Below are 20,851 nucleotides of genomic sequence, written 5' to 3'. Positions count from 1 at the left end.
GATTCTTGAACTTCCATGGTTCTTCCCATGTTATCTTGTTTGGTTGTTTGTGTTGATGGTTGACTACTAATCATCAAAGTTTGGCCTTTGGGGCATTAATTTTTGGGCTATGGCTCTTCGTCCAATCAAGAGTTGCACTTTATTTATTCATTATCAGAGATGTCCTCTTGAATTACTATTGCCTACTTGCCCACTGGACTTGGTAGTAATTTTACTCTTATCCATAGTCAAAGAAAGAGCTTATTTTATTCATCAAAGATGGCAAATGCCTTAAAAACCAAGAAAGGGCAGCTTATAACATATAAAAGCTACCATATTTTTATTGTTTTTAAGTGTACTTGTCCTGTATGTGGAAAAGAGTTCATGTAGGGAATCTATATACATTTTTATACACATAAGTATAATCCCAAGTCATATGTGAAACAAATATTATATATTCACTTGCATTATGATAGTTTGTCTGATCCTGCATCCATCCTTTTGCATTCTCTTGATGATGATGATGATGAGGATCTTGTTCCGGTTCCCATCATCTGCACCGTTAAGCTTCCACCTACATTGCGCAGCTCGTGACTAAATAAGACATGAAGCGAAAAATCTTTCTTGTTCTCTCAAGTGAAATTGATTTTTGCATAATGCAAACGATGGTGTTTACCGAGAACAAAGGCGGCGCCCATCCATCCAAGCACACCCCATCTCTCACCGAGTAGGAACCAAGCAAATCCAGCACCCCATACTGGTTCCAAACCATAAATTATCGCAGTTTCTGTGGCTGAAACATCACACATGGCAACCATCTGCATAGTTCTTGGTAAATTATTACTTGGCAAATCATCTAACATTACCATGTAATGATCCAACAAAAGGGAACTCGAATATTTAAGCTCGTGTAAGAAAATCAGGGAAATCACGAACATATATTGGTATAAACTTAGGATATTAAGCCAAAGAACACAAAAGTATACCTCTACCCATAAGCATACGCCCGTTGAGAAACTTCCGGTATAAAGTGCAGGTATCCAAGGGAATGAAGAAATCCAATGAAAGATTGCATCCCATTTCCATGTTGCTGGATTAAATTCTTGTACCCCACACCGTCCTTCAATGAAATACCAAATGATCGATACAAGGGCGACAATGCATACCTATGAGAATAAAAAGTGTGCATCTTACAAGATTAATACAAGAATCAAAGGCAAACAGCCGTCTGAACGCGAAATATCACCCAACCTCGTATCCCAGGAGTGGCAAAACATCCTCTTTTCTTGTGTTCCGGGAAATATGTTCAGTTCTAAGCATATGAATACCAAACGACACCGCACTCAAGAAATTTAACAAGTCTCCAACCTGAAAACCGGCACAAGAATAACAGCATTAATAAATAACTTAGACCGACTTAAGAGCTACAAAAAACCTTTTATGATACCACTTGATACACTCACACAAGGAGTAGATCCACTGGACTCCAGCATTCCGACCCCAAAGATACACATGAGACCTCCAAACCAGGTACGAGCAGGTATGGAAGATCCTAACATAGCATCAATTACGGGCACAACTATGACCTGTATCTACCTCAAGTTAGCAGGCACCCGTCCGGAAGCCCCAAGCAATTATCAGATAATGGGACTGGAAGAGTTCCTTACAGTTAACATCGATATAAAAGATGCTCGTCCAGCATCAGATGTGAGGAGTCCAACTGCTTGCAATATGTATCCTAGGCTTGCCCAAAATCCCAACTCCATTCCCGCTCTACGAGAGTGACCATCATCTCTAGCCAAGAGGACTATTGGGATAAATGGAATGGCAGCTAAAGTAAACCGCATTACATTGAAGACTCCGGGGTCAGTGATGGCTTCAACTTCCTTCACAACTGAAATATTACTGGCTGCCACAAGTTCGATATATATATATATATATACACATACATAGAATTATAGAAAAGCCATTCAATGCCATATCTAGAATAATATCACAATTCAGTAAGTTATGACTTCTCTCTTTCTATATACAACGCAATTGTGAGCATTTACTCATTTAGGCATAGCCATATCCATCTCATGAAAATCACTAATGTTTCCTGGATTCAAATTCTTGGAATCAAGAAATGTATGCAATCTAACACTTCTGCTAAAATTATTTAATAAATGGAAATTAAGTAAACAGAGATTCAGGATCATCACTTCAATGAATAAGGATCAAATCAGCATATAAAGCCCTAAAAGAAAACCCCAATCTACGATCCATTATAGTGTTTAACCAAAGTGACCAAAATAAACACTACTAAAACAAGATTCAAGAACGAATTGGAAGGATTCCGAATTTAAGAGTCTCACCGTAAATAAGGGAGCTAAGATTAAGCAAAATGATGCTCCTGACTTTCTTTGACGCAAAGAAAATCCTCTTCCACGACGCTGGCGCCACAAAGATCGAGTTGAAATTCAATCCATTGTTGGAAGAAGCTACAGAGGAGGTAACTCGTTTCTGGTTCCTCGAACTACTGTTGACAGTAAATTCTCCAATCGATTTTCTTCCCACGCGATTCCTCTTATCCTTCGAAACGCAATCAATCCAGCAAGCAGAGGAACAAAACAGAGGATTTAAATTCCAAGACCCAGAGGCAATCAGGCACCGTCTCCTATCTCTGGGCAGCGAAATCGCGGATGAACTGAGCGGAGAGGCCGTCGTAGATCGGTTCATCCGAACGGCCATAGCCGTGACGGTGGTGCAGTACACATCCGCCAATGGAGTTCACTCAGATACAGATTCTCTCCGGGGAGCAACCGTACGGTCTGACACAAGTGGACCAATAATCGGACGCCACGTGCTAGGCAGACAATTTTGTGGACGGTGCTGTGAATTGACTCTTTTACCCCCAGCACGTGTTTGTAGGCCGCACGTGCATATAATTCAGCCCACTATATTTTGGGCCAAAGCCCAATAAAGTCCTTCCAACGAGCAGCGTTCAAAACCCTAATTCGGAAATCCCCAAATCGGAAACCCTAGCGACAGCCATGAGACCACTCGACGAGAAAGAAACAACTCTGGTGTTCGAGAAACTGCACAAATTCGTTGGCAACAACACAAGAACATTGTCCTGGAATCACAATCGCACGGGGGACCCGATCCGATCCCCGGCCGGTACTGCTTCCGCCTCCAGAAGAGCCGCGTCTACTACGTCTCCGAATCACTAGTCAAAAGGGCCACCAACGTGAAGCGTGAGAAGCTGGTTTCGCTCGGCATCCAAATCGGTAAATTAACGAAATCGGAAGTTTCACTTGACGATTCAGAGCTTGAATTTGTTAGCTGCCAATGCGAAGCACAAGGTGTGGCTGAAGCCCACTTCGGAGATGAGTTTTCTGTACGGTAACAGTGTTTTAAAAGGAGGGGTGGGGAGGATTACCGAGAACATCCAGGTGAATGATGGCGTGATGGTTTATTCAATGACGGATGTCCCGTTGGGGTTTGGTGTTGCGGCGAAAAGTACGGTGGACTGTAGGAAGATGGATCCTAATGGGATTGTGGTGCATCGGCATTCGGATATTGGGGAGTATTTGAGAATGGAGGATGATCTCTAGGGTAAATTCTTCTTGAATTTTGTTCTGAGAATTCTTGCACATTGAGAAAATGTTTGTTATGGTCCTGAATTTTGAGCTGTAGATTGTTAATGGCATTTTTGTTGGTGAGTTTTGTGATTTACATTATCCAATTACCATTGATGGATGTTATAGTTCACATGATCCCTAATTGTTGAAGTCTTCTTTGGAACTTTTGCTCAATTAGGACCTGGTTTGTGTATTTGTCTGTTTATGGCATCTTTTCTTGAGTGAGGATTTTGAGGGTAGGAAATGGAGTAATTAAACAGGGTAATCGAAAAGGGGTTTGGTTGATGCTCTTTGGAGAACTCTTACATCACCTCTCAATGTGATCAAAATCAGATTTCATGTTGAAGCTGAATTTGTTGGTTGTGTATTTGTGCATGTGTGCTTTATTACATTCTGACGATTTTTTCACCTCAACTGTCTTTTAGGAGATTAAAATGAGCTGAACAACTGATAGTGCTTTGAACTGCAGTTTCCATCGAAACCCATGGGCCAGAGGAAGTGCATCAAATTATACGACTTATTTTGGGAGTAAGCAAGTGCCTTACGGGGTTGTTGTTGTTGTTGTTATTTAATTTGAATTTGATGCTGAGGGGAATTGATATTCAAGTGGTTGATTTATGCTATTATTGGGCTTTGTAAAATTTGAAATCTTTTACATGAATTTCGCATTGAAATTGAAACAATGTGTTTGGAAATTAATATTTGAGTCGATGAATTGCAGGAAACGCGTAAAGGGTGCATTGAGTGATGAAGATCGTCGGGCGGTTGCTTCTTTTAATGTGGAACAGTATTGATTGAATAAGAAGAGGAGGTTGAAGATAGCTTTAAATTTTAGCAGCTGAATGAAGAAAGAAATGGGAATTATTACTTCCTTGTTTGTTATGTTATGGTGAATGAAATCAATTGAATTGAATATAGATTCAATTATTTTGGCTATAGTTACAATATTGAATGATATAACTTTTTTATTCAATTCTTGTTCAATTATTCACAGTTTTTTCTTCTTCTCTTGGTTCTTATACTTTCTTCATAATAAGAATTACAAATATTTGATCTTAAATATTGTTACCCTCCATATGGATTCAATGGATTGAGGGTAATACTTCTTTTGACATTAAAAATTTATGTATTGATATTTCCTAGAGCTCATTAGTTAATAGAGATCATTTTTTCATAGTAGTAGCTATGTGTATGCCTTGTTTAGATTTATTTATTTTTAAATAATTATTACAAAAAGAAATTGCAATATTATATCAAATATGCAATTTTATAATATTTTAAGATTTAAAAAATCTCTATCTATCTATCTATGTTGTTTTATATATACATATTCACTGTCTCGCTTGTTTGGATACTGAAGCCTTTTTAGGTGTGAAATCTCTCCCAAGTGAGATATAATCGACAACCTAAATCTTTAAATGTTGACCATTTTTACCTATAAAGAATTAAAAGACTTTTGCACACAGAGTTCAACACTAATAATAATAATAATAATAATAATAATTTCTCAATAATGTATAGCATTAATAATAATAATAATAATAAAAGTTAGTTGTTGGGGGATTCAGCGACTGCTATTTCATAATTTTGTATAAGAAAGGTATGTGTATTTACGGTGGGAGATATTTTTATTTAATAGTCAAATGTATTAAATATTAAAGAGGACATTATAATTAATTATTAGGGTGGGTTTCAAATTTATTTAATTTCCTTCGTGCGGGCAGCTCAGAGTAGTGAATTTGTGTGTGGGGGGTGGTCACCGGTGATACTCCATTATCATTATTATTATTATTATTTATCATTAATTTTTATATTTTAGAAATTCATAGTTATTACTCTTTGAACGTGCTCTTAATATTATAAAAACTAAGTTAGACAAGATAAATCACATTAGATAAACTATGTGTGACAAATGAATACACATGTGAGTTGGTGATAATGTATTAAGTGATATTCCATATAATTTTAAAGTTAGAGTAATACTTAGAAGCAGTGACATCGTAGGAAATTCTCATATTATAATATATTTTGTTTTGTCTAGATTAACTAAATACTAAAATAATTTTACTTTTTAATTTATTTTAGTGTCAAGAGCAAAATAAATATATTATACTTTATTACAATACATATTAAATATTAAGAGTAAATTTTTTATTTTGTTATTTTTAATAGGTACTTACATAGATTAATTAAATATCAAAATTTTTACTTTTTTAGGTACAATCGATGAAAGTACTTTTTCCGTTCAAAAGAATTATTTATTTATTTATTTTTTATTTTTTTCATTTTCATCAATTTTAAAACAGTTGTCATTTTTTTTTATCTAGTACTAGTTGGTACTCTACTTTACAACCAAATTATTTTTATTTTTTCACAACTACTTCAAATTATTACTTTAACGTACTTTTTAAAATTTTTCAAAAAAAATAAAATAAGTTAATATTTTACCTTTTATTTTATACTTATTTTTTAATTAAATATTATTATTCATTAATTTCTGACGTCTGTTATGAAAAAATAAGAGTATTAATCCCAATAAAAGATGGGACTGATGAAATATTATTTAAAAAAATTTAAATTCAAAATATCTCTGTTTAAACGAGGTGATATTTGTGAAATGATTGATTTGATTTGACATACATCACTGACTCACACACTTACATCATGTTCATGTTATGTATCAACAGCATATATATATATAAATATATATACACGGTAAGTATTTATTAGTCTCTTGTTGGCACGTTATATGTCCAATTTCCAATTTCTTTCCTCGTACGATCATTTTAGTAAAATATAATTAATAAGGGTTTAAGAAAATTATTAAACAAAATAATTATTATATACATTATAAATTTAACTTAAAATAATCAATTAATTTAAATAAAATATAGAAAAATATTAATTATGAAATTTAATATATAATTAATTTAAAAAAAAACAAATAGTACGATTAAAGAAAAATAAAATCAATGAACAAATAAAATGGAAGGAATAAGTATTACTCTTTATCTCTGTTATCTCACCTTTCATGTTATTTAAAAAAAAAAAAGAGATTATTACACATTTTAATTTTATTTTAATTTTTAAATTTTATAAATTTTATTAAATTAATTAATTATTTTAATCATAATTTATAATTATTTATTTATATTACGTCCTCAGTCCAATAAAATAATCTTATTTACTATTTTTATTTTTTGTCCGTTTTAAAACAAATTTTATTTTCATAAATAATCATGTAAAATTACCTTTACTTTCTCATTTTTATTACACAATTTTTATTACTTTCTACACTAATACACTTACGGTAAAAAAAAATATTTTATTCATTCTTTAAATTTTGTGTCCAACTCAATTAAGACTATAGTTTTTGGACGGAGAGATACTCATTTTTGTTTTGTCACCTTCTACATTCTCTCTCTCTCTATATATATATATATATATATATATATGATATTATATGTAGGTGTGGAGCTGGAAGCTGAGCTTCGTCTTCGTCTCAACCTGCAGTTGCAGTTACAGTGGCAGTGCAGTTCTGCTCTCATCTGACGATTTCTTCTCTGCATTTGCAAATTCTATTCTATTCACTTTAATTTACTTCAATTCAATATATATATATATATAATCTCTCTCTCTCAATCTCTCAACATCACCTGACCTGATGAGGACGACGACGAAGACGAAGATGAATGGTACTCATTCAACGCCTCAACATTATTCCTATTCCTATTCCTATTCCTTATTCACAAAATTCAGGCCTCTCATTCCACGCCCTTCCACCACCACCGCCGCCGCATTCCCTCCTCATCCCCGAAACCCTAACTCAGCCGCACCACCACCACGCACCTCCTTAATGTCAACTATTACCAATACCATTAATCAACATCCTCCAATAATAATATCTCAAACTCACAGTAATGGTAACAGTACCAGCAGCAGCAGATGGAATCCAACGGCGGAGCAAGTGGAGGCGCTGGACGAATTGTACAGAAAAGGTACGACAACACCGTCGGCGCAACAAATCCAGCACATCACAGCCAAGCTCCGGCGCTTCGGAAAAGTGGAGGGGAAGAACGTCTTCTACTGGTTCCAGAACCACAAGGCCAGAGAGAGACAGAAAAAGCAGCAGCAGAGGCACGTGAGCATCAATCGCCGCCATCGCCGCCCTGCACCATCACTATCACTATCACCATCACCAACAACAAACACGCACCACCTCATCCCTACTACACCTACACCTACACCTACACCTACACCTACAGGTCCTGACATCCACACACACACACACATAGTGGTCCAGGTTGCATTAGTTATTAATAGTATTATTATTTCGCAGGAATGAAAATGATCAAGTGGTGCAGGAAACATTTAGCAACTGATCAAGTGCATTCTCCATCCTCAAATTGCACTTGTACTACTACTACTACACCTCCTCTGCAGGTACCTACCTGCACACACTACAATATCACATGTATCTTCTTCTCTAAATAATACTCCTACTACTGTAATACATACATATCTTCTTCTTATTTTCTTTTTCTAAATTCGGAGCCGAAGCTAATAACCTACGTACATATGTTACTGTTTTGCAGTGTTGTGCTTCTACAACGTCATCAATGGTGGAATCCGAGCTATTATTAGTATTAGGTAGAAAAGACATGACTGGTAGAAGTACTAGTGCTGATGAGATTGATGAGGATGAAGATTGTGATTTGACGTGTAAGAATCAGACACTAGAGCTGTTCCCACACGAGGGAAGAACAAGCAGTAGTAGTAATATTATTCCAAATGTTGTAGGTGTTGGCGTAGGTTTAGGTATAGGGATTGGTAGTCTTAGACAGCCTCCCAATCACTTCTTCGAGTTTCTTCCTACCAAGCCCATCAATGACAATGACCAACCACAACAACAATAATGCTCATATTATTGATGTCAAGTTTGGACCTTCAAATACTAAGAGCAACTGCAATCACTACATTTAAAAAAGTTTCTATATCTTCTGCAAATTTGATGTATCCAAGCTTTGAACATTTAAATTGATTGAATTTACATATTACCATACAATGGCATTTCTACGTTAGGATGAAAAGAATGAGAGGGAGAAAGAGAGAAAACAAGAGAGAGGAGAGATTAAAGGAGAAAAAAAAACAAAAAAAAAAGATAACTTGAATGCAGCAGCATTCAATTTGTTTCAAGTTTTCAATTTTTTTTTTCTCTGAATATTAAAACCATTGTATACATATTTTTTCGATTTTGATAAAAAAAAATATATATATATTTGAATAAAATCATTCAAAAAAAGCCATTATAGTTGCTCTAAGTCAATGTCACTTGCTTTTGCCAATTTAACATAATAAATAAAATAATAACAATAATCATAATCATAATGTGCCTTTATGATGCATGCTCCCGCTTGTAGTGTAAAAACTATTAAATGACCCGACCGACTTGAGTATGGACTGTTCCAACTTGATTCCAATTTGTTCAGAGTACAAACTTGGCTCAGTTTATCAAGAATTCAGAGTTAAAATAGTAGATTCAAGTTTCAATTAAACTCGAATTCAATTTCAACTTTGAATTTTATGCATGTTGTATATATATTTATATATATAAATTAAGGAACTTAATTTCATTCATAAATCATTATAATAAAATATTCAATTATTATTAATAAATATAAATTTTGATACAAAATTATATATATATATTATAACTTCCACCTTCGAGCTCGACTTGTTTATTAAAAAAATAATTTTCCAGCTCAAAATTCAACTCGTTTATCTTTATAAATAAGTCAAATCACGTTGTTAACGATCTAAATCAAATTTAGCTTACGAGCTACTTTGTTCATTTAACAATTATTTGTATAAGCATATATATATATATTTTATTACCATCATTCATTTACAAAATATATATATTTTTATTTTGGACTCTCTAATTATAAAATAATTATTTTAAAAATATCTCATTTTTTTTTTTTAATACAAATAGCTTTAATTTAAACTCCTATTAAAATACTATTATTTTTAAAATTTTGTGCCAAAAAAATATAGTTGAACGGATAAAGTATATTATGCCATGTGTCTACAGCTAAGGAGTTCTTTTTACCATCTTCTTCCCAAAACCTATACAGTCCAAAAAAAATTAACACACTGAGAGTTCTATAAATTTCTCTCTCGGTTGTCATCCAAATTTACTTCCTTTTTCTTTAAGAAAAAAAAATTACCACTTTTCTTTAAAAAAAAAGTAAAATTTTCTATTCTTACATATTTTTTTTAAAACCCGTGTCCGGTCAAATGAGCACACAATTGGATAACTGAGGGAGTACTAAAATAATACTGCACATTGGACAACCATCTATAAAGACAGTGCAAGATCATTAAAAACACATTTATAGATAATTGTGATTTCTAGTGAAAATTTACAGTGTCTCATTTCAACTGCATTAAATTTTCTTTAAAAATTTTCCAAAACATAACCAAACATTCTTCTCCCACCAAGTAAGATCAATACCACAACTTCTCTTACTACTTAACTAGTTAATATCTCTTGCACCCATTCATTACAAAGGAACATATTACATATATGATTTTTGTAAAAGGTAAAAACATCATGATTTAGCATAGTTAGTTCTCCCGACTCGACTTGAACTCATATCTTAAAAGCTTTAATAGAAGAAACAGATAAAAGTGAAAGGCTCAAGCATCTTACCAAGCAGATTCAGTTGTCGACCGTGAAAAAAGGGCCGTGAAATCCAATCTGAAGAAGACAAACAAGGAGACAACACATTAATAGACAATGGCAATTCTTAGGTTGCTCAATCCTGTGATTGTAAGAAATATGTTAGTAGGTAGTCTAGTCATTGCCATGTCCCCAACAACACAGAGACTGTATTACCGAAAAATCAATTCACATGACTGGTTGGTTCATTTCTCTACCCAAACCCCTTTAATCTCCTCTCCAAACATTAAATTTCAGTAATGTTTCGGGAGGAAGATCAATGCCTGAAATAAAGAGAAATAAAAATGTGGATACAGAGAGCATGTAAATGATTTATTGTTGTTATCATTCGCATCCTTTTATTTGAACGTGAAGTAGACATTCATCAGCATAATAAGAGTGTTACAATCTTAAATTAAGAACTGAGGCGACGAGAACTTAGGAAGCATAGAGAGGTTCGGGATCCACTTTTCTTCTGATCCTGAAACAAATTGAAACAGAAACTAATTTAATAGCAGAAGGAAGAAGATATAATTCGGAAGCATCAAGAATATTTTCCTTGCGGTATAGGTTTAACTAATTTAAGTCGATTGATGATGAAACAAACAAGAATTGCAGAACAGGGATTGTAGGCTACTACAGAAATTATAAATTGGAGGTCAACGATAAATAAAATACCTCACATTTAAAAATTAAAATTCTTCTAAATGGAAAAGGCAAAAAAAAAATATATATATTTGCAACTTACCAATTATCCTCAGCCCATTTACAGCCATCAGTGTCCACTACATGCAAACTGTATGCGTGCCTTGATACAGAGGATTTGTTCTCGGAGCTGTATTAAGTGAAGTTAGTTTTAAAAAAGTGTACATATACCAAAAAAAAGTAGTATTAAAGATCAGAGCAGGTAGAAAACCTTCGATGAATCACATCCCCATGAAGGATTACTAAGGAGCCGGATTTTACTTCAATGGGAACAAAATCATTTTCATCGTAGGAGGGAAATGGCTTATCAAAAGTAACCCCATTTTCACCTCTGATGAATCTTCTCACCAGCCCACCTAGAATGATAATAGCAGAGCAGTTAGGGAGTGTTGAGAATTCTTATAACAAGAAATGAGAAGTGAAGCAATTTTATGAAATAATGATGCCACAGTACGTTTATGAGATCCAGGAATTGCCCAAAGGCAACCATTTGTAAGTGTGGCGTCTTCTAGGGCAAGCCATAATCCTGTACACGTTGGTGGATTCGTGTAGAGAAATGAATTGTCCTGATGCGGTACCACTTCACCCCCAATTCCGGGTTGCTGTAAATAATGTTCATTAGCAAATATATCATTAGATAGAAATAAATACACGCATGGATAGAAACACCATATACCAGCCCTAGCATAATTGGTGCAAAGAATACATTCAAATATTTACACAACACAGTGCAGAAGAACTGGTTAAAGTTCGTCTAGGCATGAAGCATCTGATGACATACCAATAGAAAATAAGATTATTTAAATAACAAAGACAGACGGCCTATAACTACAATACAACTATATAATAGGAGATATCTTTGAAATTAAATATTGAGATTGACAGGTAAAATACTCAGGAAATTATTATATATAAAACAATCAATTACATAAAAAAACAAAAAAAAAACAATGGAAACATAGCATCCAAATTCTTTTTTGTTTTTAAAGAATTGAATTGCATAAACAACAATGAAGACATACCGTCAATTTGATATTTAGATGGCAGTATAAACTTACCTTGAAAATGTACATGGACTGAATTGCAATTGGTCTTCTGTAACCAAGCGAGCATAATAAACCTGACACTTTCTTGGAGCTAGAAAAGCTCTTAAATACGGGGTCTTTTTCGTGCAATGCTGCGAAGAAAAACAGAACGTATAATTAGCATATTAATAACCCAAACATAAAATTTAGTGAAGAAACTCTCAAGCAAAAATGAGAATATGTAGGATTATCGAGTAAAAAGTTCAGTTCATGAACAAATCAAAAGCTCGAAACATGAAGTAGAGATAGGAATTTTCATCCAAAATGAACTCAATTGGTACAAGGTCTTATCAATGCATACCATGCCCAACTTTGTTTATTGAGAGCTTCTTTGGTTGCTTTAAGTTACCCTCATCATCAAAAGCTTTTTCTGTTAAAGGAGCATCAAGTGAGAAGCTGTTTAATATAAAGAACACAGATAATTATTCTAAGAAATTAAATAAATAGAACCCAACAAAAATTATAATTCAAAAAGAAGAAACCACTAATTTCAAACACAAGATTGATATTGCAAGTGAACATTGTAAATGAATCATCTGATTCAGCTATTCATTCTTATATCTTTCTTTTCTAATGGTTTCAATCAAACAGTGGTAATAACTTCTGAAAACACATGCGATGATATAAACAAAGGAATTCACAAAATACATCATCGTGTTTCAACATCGGATGATATAAAAATAATTACAAATACGATATATACTGCTGCACCGTCATACCTTCGAAGAAGAAGGAGATATTCTCGGCACTCTCATAGAAGTAATCATCCGTCGACTGTTGCTGAAGACCAGATAAACAAACGAGAAAATTAAAAAGGAGTTCTGACCATCACGAAATCGAAAGTATTTCATACCTGGTTTGTGGTGGAGAATATGGAAGCTCTGGTGGAACAATCGAACTGATCAAGGAGTTGATCCATTCTTAGCCTCATCGATTGCACCTCATCTGGACCGGCGAAAGAGTCCAATACCAAATAACCGTTGGAATTGAAAAAGTCGAGGCGGTTCGAATCAAGAATTCCATCATCAACTACTACCATTGCAATATTTGGGGAAAATCAATCTCAGAAGTGAAATTAGGGTTCAGTTGATAAGGACGAGAACAGCAGCGATGGCCGAGTAGCGACTGCCCGGCACTTCCTTGTATTGGATTATTGATTTATTAATTTCAAAGTTTATCCGTTTGCTCCAACTCATATCAATATTATCGCTTGTCGGTGATTTATAACAATGTGTTATTTATACCCGCGTTATTAATTACTCCCACTGTCTTATAATATTGGTTATTTATGAAAATAAAGACGATAAAAAATAATAAAATTTTTTTTGTATTAAAACAAGAGAGTATAATGTAAAAAATTATATAAATATATAAATATTTTTAATATTTATTATAAAATAAATGCAAAACTTAGGTTAACGAAATAAAATATTATATTTTTCTTAATATTCAAACATTCGAATTTAAAATTAAAAAAAAAAAAGAAAAAAGAAAAACAGGAGAAGAAACCCAATATAAATACATATACAAATAGAAATATACAAAGTAATACACCCACAATACCCATCATTCATAACATTCATTTGTACAAAAAAAAAAAAACTTCTATCCTATGTTACAATAATATACAATACAATACACACGGTCACATACACTGTCATTGTGTGCTACTAAAAGAGGAACACACCTCACATTTTCGACGAGGACGACGATGATGTAGCCGAAGCCTTGGAGTTAGCATTGCTCGTGCCTTTGCACATGCAATCGGGGCAAGGGAACGAGTATATCGAGTCGCGAGGCCTCTTGATTTCCATACCTTTATCATCACTCAATGCGAGCATAGCGCGCATTTGGCGCTTGAAGCTTTCCCACCTACAAGAAGAAGAAGAAGCATCTCTAGCATTAGAAGAAGTGAGATCATGTTCGGGGAGCAAAAAAGCAAACCAAGTGTCTCCAAATCTCATTACCCGAAACTTGGATTGCCGAGTATCTGGGCCAGCTTGCGCTTATCGGGCCTGATAGACCTGCCATGGCCGCCGTATAAATACCTCCGGTGCCCCAAAAGAAACTGCGGAAAGTTCCCGCCTTGCGTGATTACAAAAACTTCGCTGTGAAGACAAACTATGTAGTCTAAAGCAGCCATTCTCGATGAGTAGCTCTAAACACACGTAACTCGAGTTAAAACAAAAGTAAATAGTGTGGGATTGTGTCGAGAGTAGTACATTAATGGATGCGATTTGTACCTCGAATAGAGATAATTCGATGGGAGATGCCAGCGTATCTTTTGTTTGGAGCAACGGGAACATTTCCAACAGCGGAGCCATGTGTCTCTCCGAGTCGTATATCTTTCCAGATGCTAAGTAGATGGAAGTACTTTTGCCGAAGCCCATTCCTCTCAGCATTAAACCGACCTGTTTAATTTCGCAAGTTTTACGAAGTCTGTTACGCAAAGCAAAGATCTAACCTTGGAGCTTTCGACATAGATTCACACTTCTACAGTAAAACTTAAGGGGCATGATTAGTTGTTAGCAAACTCCGGTAAATACAGAAAGCATGAGAGTACCTCTAGAGGTGTTAAAGGGCATTTTCCATCTAATCGATTGGCTCCAGGACTAATGACTCGACCAGGTCGAGTGAATTTGCCTCTCCAACCTTTTTCCCTAGCAGCATTCATGTCCTTTTTCTCTTGCTCCCCGCCATCATACACACAACAAGAGAAGGCAACCATATCCTGCAGAAGTAGATGATCGATGCTGCTGGTGCTATAGTGAAACTCAGAAAGAAAAAAAGAGAGCCCCCAGTCAGATCCTCGCTAACCTCCTCAAAGCGAAGATGCACAGAGATGAATTTGCCATTGTTGTTTGCGCTGTGTTTTTTCATTCTTGAAACCAAGGATTCACCTAGTGTCTGTATGGGGTCTGAGAATCTTAGAGCTTCATAATTTGCCAAGCATCGAAGGCGCTGTACATCTGCTGGAGCATTGAACGATAGCCGGTTTGCAAAGGGCGAGATCCTTATAATCCTAAATGTTCAAATGATAAAAAAAGTTTAAACAATAAGACAAATGTGCAATAGAAAAATGGGGCCATAAGATGAATGGGAATGACAAGAAGAAATGGAAAGACTAACTTCTCTTCTAGAAGCTTCGGCAAAACCGTATCACGATAGTACCGGATAGATGCCCATGCTTTGATTTTAAAGTTGAATACATTACTCAGGTTGTAATCAAATCGCTCCATGATGTAGTCCGGAGGATATTTCACGATCCGAACATTTCTTTCTAGGCTTTCCATAAAGAACTGTTCGTCATAAATCTCATCGAATTGGCTGCACGTAGAAAAGCAAAGCATCAGGCATTCTATTCCTTCGAACGCAGGAAGTAATCTCATGAATAATGATGTAGATCATTCATTCGGCTAAATACACATGATACGTGTAAAAAATTTTAGCCACCTACCTCGGATCTCTCCAAATGCTGTGAAACCGGAGGCTTGGAATCAAAAGAGTTGCATTAAGGTACCCTGCCACAGCCACAGCATTACATATCTGAAAGCATCAACATTGTTGATACCATCATTATGCCACTAAGGCCACAAAATGGCGAGTGGAAGCAATCTTTTTTCGTGAACTTATACAAAGAACGCAGTTAAACCTACCGATGTTCTTTGCTGATTCAGGCCACCATTGGCCTCAACCCAAACATATCCATTTGACTGAGGTACACCTGCAGTTAAAGATAATGCTTATTTTATTAAATCCAGAAGATCAATCCATTAACAAAGGAAAAGAGAAAAAATCGCAGACATGGAAATGCTAGAGTTATGAGAAGTTTGGTGGAATTATAACTGCTGCAAAGGAAATCCATTCTGTTGTTTCTAAAACTGAAGTATTCAAAGTTGAAACTTGAAACACGATGAAGCACAGGGCTTAGCATCAACGAAAGGAGACAATGACTATCACGGTTAACATTTGATCTAGAGATGTTAACAAACGAAAAGGGAAAAAACATACAAAACACACAAATGCCAAAGTTAAGAGAACTTCTGGTGTAATTATAATTTATAACTCCTGCAAGTGAAATCGATTCTGTTGTATCCAAAATTGATGTATTCAAGGTTGAAACTTGAAACACGACGAAGCACAAAGCATGGTCTATCCTAAAATGTATCACCAATCAACACTTCAAAATGCCCAAACAAATGCTAAAGTTGTGAGAATTTCCGCAGAATTATAACTGCTGCAAATGAAATCCATTATGTTGTCACCAAAAATTAGGTATTCAAGGTTGAACTTAAAACACAACGAAGCCAAACGCAGGGCGTCAACGAAAGGGGACAACAAGAGATGATGTTATAAATAACAGGCGAAGAACAATAAAAGATACAACCAATTCAACAGGCTAATTTTCATCCTACGATGTATCACCAATCAACACTACAAAATGCCCAAATTCAGCACATATTGACATAGCAAAATTAAAGTATAAACAACACAATCGAAACTAGAGCAAAAACATTTGAGCAATTGTAATACCTTGTGAAGAGCTTTTGATGCAGGGCCTCCACACACCATCTTTATAAGAATGTTTCCAAATAGCCAATATCTGAAATCATTTACACACTTCCATTAACAGCATTTAGATTACCAAAACTATTAATTCGCAGAAACAACTAAAATCATCAGCATTATGAGATACAGTAATGAGAAACGAAACAAACAAAACACACAAACCGCATTATCAGCGGAATAATTATCAGAATCCATTTGAGGACGGAGCTTGGCGTACAACTGCGGGCTCAGATAAACCGTACCGACAGGATTCCGGAGGCTATTAACCAGAAGGGAATTGAGCAACAGCATCCCCATGTAAAACAGCAGCATCGCAACATACATGAGGGGAGCGAACAGGAGAAATCCCCGCCGTCTAAAGAGAGGAAAGAATATGCACCAGGAGAGGCGCTGCGCAGGCGACTTAAGAGGCGGCGACCTGCTCGATTTGCGGTGGCGGTTTCACGGAGACGTTGGGAGGTTGTTGTGTCCGCTGGTGAGGAACCGGTTGTACACGTGCATCGCGTCATAGCAGAGTTAACCGATCGGATTTCACACGTAACTTCTCCGATATCAAATCATCGTCAATGGCCGCGGGGAAGGAATCGTGGCGAGGTCACGTGCTCCGAACGGACGATGGCGGCGGTGGTGACGGCGACGGTAACGACCGAGATTTACGGTATCTTCCCCTTCTTGTGGATTTTTGTTGGAAATGCCCAATGTGGCAACCGAAAACAGTTTTCTTTTCTTCCTTTCTATTATTTATTTATATATTTATTTTAGACTAACGAATAAGACCCGCCATTTCACAAGTATAAAATTAAAATTAATATCTATGTAACAATAATAATATTAATATACAATCATTTAAGGTATGTTTGGCATTTTTCATTATTTCTTTTTTATACGTACTATTAAAAATAATAGTTATTTTCAAAAAAATATTACAAATTTGTTCATTTTCTTTTTTAAATAATATGATTTTTATAAATTTTAAAAAAATAATTATCATTTAATTTTTGAGTCAATCATATTCGACAGAATAGAAAAGTACTATATATTTAATCCAATATACATGATTCATTAGTCTTTTTTCTATTCTCTTAATAATAAAAAATATAATATTCTATATAAAAAGTCAAAAATTAAAATACTCATACAAAAATAGTTACAAAAAATCAAATATTCAATCTAAAATAATATCTTTTATATTTATGATACAATTCTTACCAAAAAAATTCATTTCATCCAAGCTGAGCTTTTATGTTTTTGTTCTTTTTCTTAGTATTTATTTACGATGATTCTAATTTGAAAATATTTAATTGTCTTGTATATACTCTCATGTAGAGTACGAAAAAAAGTTTGAACAACAATCACATAAGATCATCTCTAATCCACTGCATTTATGCAGTGGGTTGTACAAAAAATGGAGAGAGGAGCTCCAACTCAACCCCAAATTCCCCCCATTTTTGCAAATATGTACAGTGTTACACTGTTACTCAACTTTGTTTTTGAAGTGAAATTTTTGTGGTGTTTTTATATTTTTGGTATTTTTTTGATGTATTGTGTAATTTTAATTTTTTAGTAGATGATATATAATATTATATTTGAAAATATTGTATGTAATTTTATTTTTTTGAAAAATAACATATAATTTTATTTTTTAAAAGTGATATAATTTTAATTTTTGAAAAGTAATATAATTTTATTTTTTAAAAAAATAATGTATAATTTTATTTTCTAAATTGATATATAATTTTACTGTTGAAAAGTAATATAAATTATATGCGTATGAATTTAATGTAAAAATAAATTAAAATTAAAATATAATTTATAAATATGAAAAGTTATATAAAATAATATAAAAAATTAATATATAGGAAATATACTTTTTTTAAAGTAAAAATTAAAATTTATGATTGAAATAAAATTACTATATAACAATCGCAAAAATAGAGTGAAAGGTTGAAGATGACTAAAACGTACATTTTTAGCCTATGCAAATGGAGCAAAAACTATAGATTTGTTTTTGTATTGCAACATCATCTTCAATCTTTCTTTTCAATTAGTTTTATTTACTCCAATAGGTATCCAACTCAAAAGTAAGAATATGATTGCAAATTAATTTCAAATTTAAAATATTTTAAAAATATTCCATCTTTCATAAATAACAACTTTGATCCAACTATAAATAACTTTATAATTCAGTGGATATATTAAATTGATATACACCAACAATAAAATCATAATACTCAAATAAACAGATAAATTATATACAAACACAAACCTTGTTCACAATACAAACACTTGAAATTTAATTCAATTCAGCTCGTTAAAAACTCTATGCCCGGTGTTGTAAAATGATCAATCGTGATGAAATATTTTATCACCAATATCAAATGTCTCAATCTCTCTTTCTTCGAATTGTTGAGAGCAATTAAATCTTTCATGTCTTGAAATTTTTGTAAACTTAGCGAAGATCTAATGCTAATAATATGATGAAGCTCTGGATATTGGCCATAACCGTGACTTTTCAAGAATATTGGATGGTCGATCATTTGCATTAGATCCCACAACATTTACATTTACCGGACAAAAAAATAGTAGTCAATACTTTAGGTATATGAACTATTCACGAGCTACAAAAAAGCAATATTTTACAATAAGAAAAGTATAGGATTCATACGGAGTTCTATAATCATATTTTGCAATTATGAAAGAACCGTGTCATTTTTTGAATAAGAATATGATGCAAGACATAATGTTTGCATCCATTATCATACATAATATGATTATCGAGTAAGAATATAATTTATGTACACGTATAATAGCCGTCTTACTTCATACGGTTGAAATAATCGTCAGGGTCATCAAGTTATCGATGAAGATATCCCATTTCAACAATTTATTAGTCGACAAAAACAAAATAAAGACAAAAAAATGTATATATATCACTATACAATACTTCAATAAATTATTAATGGAAGCAATATATTAATAAAAGAAATTGTAATGAATAATATTTCAGTTTACTTATATTTGTATTTATGCCATAATTTATTTAAAATAATTGTATCTTTATCATTATTTTTTATTAAATTTATTTTATTAGTTTTATTATTTAAAAAATTATCCATATTGTATGATCTAATTTCATGAAAAAAAATAAAATATTTTTAGGATTAATATATAAAGTAATAAAAATTGAATAAAATCTATGTAATTGTTTAAAACAAAGAATATATATTGAATAGTACATTTTTAGGATTAAAGTTAAATTTTAGAAGAAAATTTGGAGAAAATGAGGTCGTTTAATAATGGTAGCAGATGGAAATATTCATCAAGTAGCAAATATCAGAGTGTTTGGCCAATGAGCAAAATCAGCAACAACCCCAAAAATTCAGAAACAGGAACTGAAGTTGAATACTTCCAAGAACTAAACCTGGATTGCATTTCAAGAATTCCAGCCATTAATCAGTCATGTAGTGTCCCCAAGATATCCTCATCTCTGTATAAATGGTACCTGCATTTGATCGCATTATCAAATCAATTCAGCCAAACGAAACCTAAAAATGGGGACTGGTTGTTATCGAGCAGAGATTATTACTCTTTTTCGCCTAATTTGACTTCAGTTCCGCCGTATTCAGGCAAGAGAACGGTGTCGCCTTCTTTAACAGCGACGGGGATGGTGTTCCCGGATTTGTCCCTCAACCCTGGCCCGACGGCAACTACTTTACCAGAGTTCAACTGTAGAGATGAAGATAACCACACCGATTGCGCCACAAGTCAGAACTCCGATGAGACTACTACGACTGAAAGCTTAATCGAAGAATCGTAAATTATACCTTGGATGATTTCTCCGGGAGGAGAATACCGGCGGTGGTTTTCGAAGGAGGAACGATTTTCTCCACGAGGACTCTATTCAGCGCGGGGATCAATCGCTTCGCCATTTCTTAAAATTCCTAGCAATCACGCCGCAGTTCGACTGAAATGGGTCGGTGAAGCACGAATTTAACCAGCGGAAGGAAGAATCTGGAGGAAGACGATAGAAGCTTCCAGGCGTTCTTCCTGGAATGGCGTAGGGTTTTAGACAGCAGGGTTTAGATTTGGGCCGAAATGATTTGGGTTAGGCTCAATAATATAATTACTCTATGGCCCATTTACGGCCCAAACTCAACCTTCAA

The 20,851-nt window shown here is 34.1% G+C and overlaps 5 protein-coding genes and 1 pseudogene across 5 annotated transcripts; 2 read left to right on the top strand and 4 right to left on the bottom strand.

The window, feature by feature from the left end:
• Positions 1-224: 224 nt before the first annotated feature.
• LOC127263691 (uncharacterized) lies at positions 225-2,784 on the bottom strand. The gene is made up of 7 exons (XM_051292855.1): positions 2,337-2,784; positions 1,647-1,888; positions 1,443-1,565; positions 1,231-1,347; positions 966-1,145; positions 656-797; positions 225-553 (listed from the first exon to the last, which is right to left on the bottom strand). The coding sequence occupies exons 1-7, from the start codon at positions 2,710-2,712 to the stop codon at positions 447-449; spliced, it is 1,287 nt and encodes a 428-aa protein (XP_051148812.1). The 5' UTR covers positions 2,713-2,784; the 3' UTR covers positions 225-446.
• Positions 2,785-2,965: 181 nt separating this feature from the next.
• LOC127263694 (uncharacterized) lies at positions 2,966-4,608 on the top strand (annotated as a pseudogene).
• Positions 4,609-7,082: 2,474 nt separating this feature from the next.
• Positions 7,083-8,708, top strand: LOC127263808 (protein WUSCHEL-like). Its single transcript, XM_051293041.1, has 3 exons — positions 7,083-7,870; positions 7,945-8,048; positions 8,201-8,708. The coding sequence occupies exons 1-3, from the start codon at positions 7,270-7,272 to the stop codon at positions 8,519-8,521; spliced, it is 1,026 nt and encodes a 341-aa protein (XP_051148998.1). The 5' UTR covers positions 7,083-7,269; the 3' UTR covers positions 8,522-8,708.
• A 1,911-nt stretch (positions 8,709-10,619) lies between these two features.
• On the bottom strand, positions 10,620-13,292 carry LOC127263809 (phytanoyl-CoA dioxygenase). Its single transcript, XM_051293042.1, has 8 exons — positions 12,973-13,292; positions 12,839-12,899; positions 12,421-12,489; positions 12,093-12,211; positions 11,489-11,636; positions 11,246-11,390; positions 11,078-11,164; positions 10,620-10,810 (listed from the first exon to the last, which is right to left on the bottom strand). The coding sequence occupies exons 1-8, from the start codon at positions 13,156-13,158 to the stop codon at positions 10,768-10,770; spliced, it is 858 nt and encodes a 285-aa protein (XP_051148999.1). The 5' UTR covers positions 13,159-13,292; the 3' UTR covers positions 10,620-10,767.
• A 340-nt stretch (positions 13,293-13,632) lies between these two features.
• LOC127263382 (protein ESMERALDA 1-like) lies at positions 13,633-17,573 on the bottom strand. Its single transcript, XM_051292372.1, has 10 exons — positions 16,851-17,573; positions 16,653-16,722; positions 15,776-15,843; positions 15,577-15,665; positions 15,249-15,446; positions 14,937-15,141; positions 14,683-14,850; positions 14,363-14,530; positions 14,087-14,277; positions 13,633-13,991 (listed from the first exon to the last, which is right to left on the bottom strand). The coding sequence occupies exons 1-10, from the start codon at positions 17,010-17,012 to the stop codon at positions 13,808-13,810; spliced, it is 1,503 nt and encodes a 500-aa protein (XP_051148329.1). The 5' UTR covers positions 17,013-17,573; the 3' UTR covers positions 13,633-13,807.
• Positions 17,574-19,958: 2,385 nt separating this feature from the next.
• Positions 19,959-20,732, bottom strand: LOC127264040 (10 kDa chaperonin, mitochondrial-like). Its single transcript, XM_051293378.1, has 3 exons — positions 20,513-20,732; positions 20,275-20,414; positions 19,959-20,190 (listed from the first exon to the last, which is right to left on the bottom strand). The coding sequence occupies exons 1-3, from the start codon at positions 20,615-20,617 to the stop codon at positions 20,142-20,144; spliced, it is 294 nt and encodes a 97-aa protein (XP_051149335.1). The 5' UTR covers positions 20,618-20,732; the 3' UTR covers positions 19,959-20,141.
• Positions 20,733-20,851: the final 119 nt, after the last annotated feature.

The sequence above is a fragment of the Andrographis paniculata genome, unplaced genomic scaffold (assembly GCF_009805555.1).
Source record: "Andrographis paniculata isolate CXL003 unplaced genomic scaffold, ASM980555v1 Contig69END, whole genome shotgun sequence".
NCBI lineage: Eukaryota > Viridiplantae > Streptophyta > Magnoliopsida > Lamiales > Acanthaceae > Andrographis > Andrographis paniculata.
The sequence above is the reverse complement of the archived record's forward strand: the minus strand, read 5'-3'. Positions and strand labels throughout refer to the sequence as shown.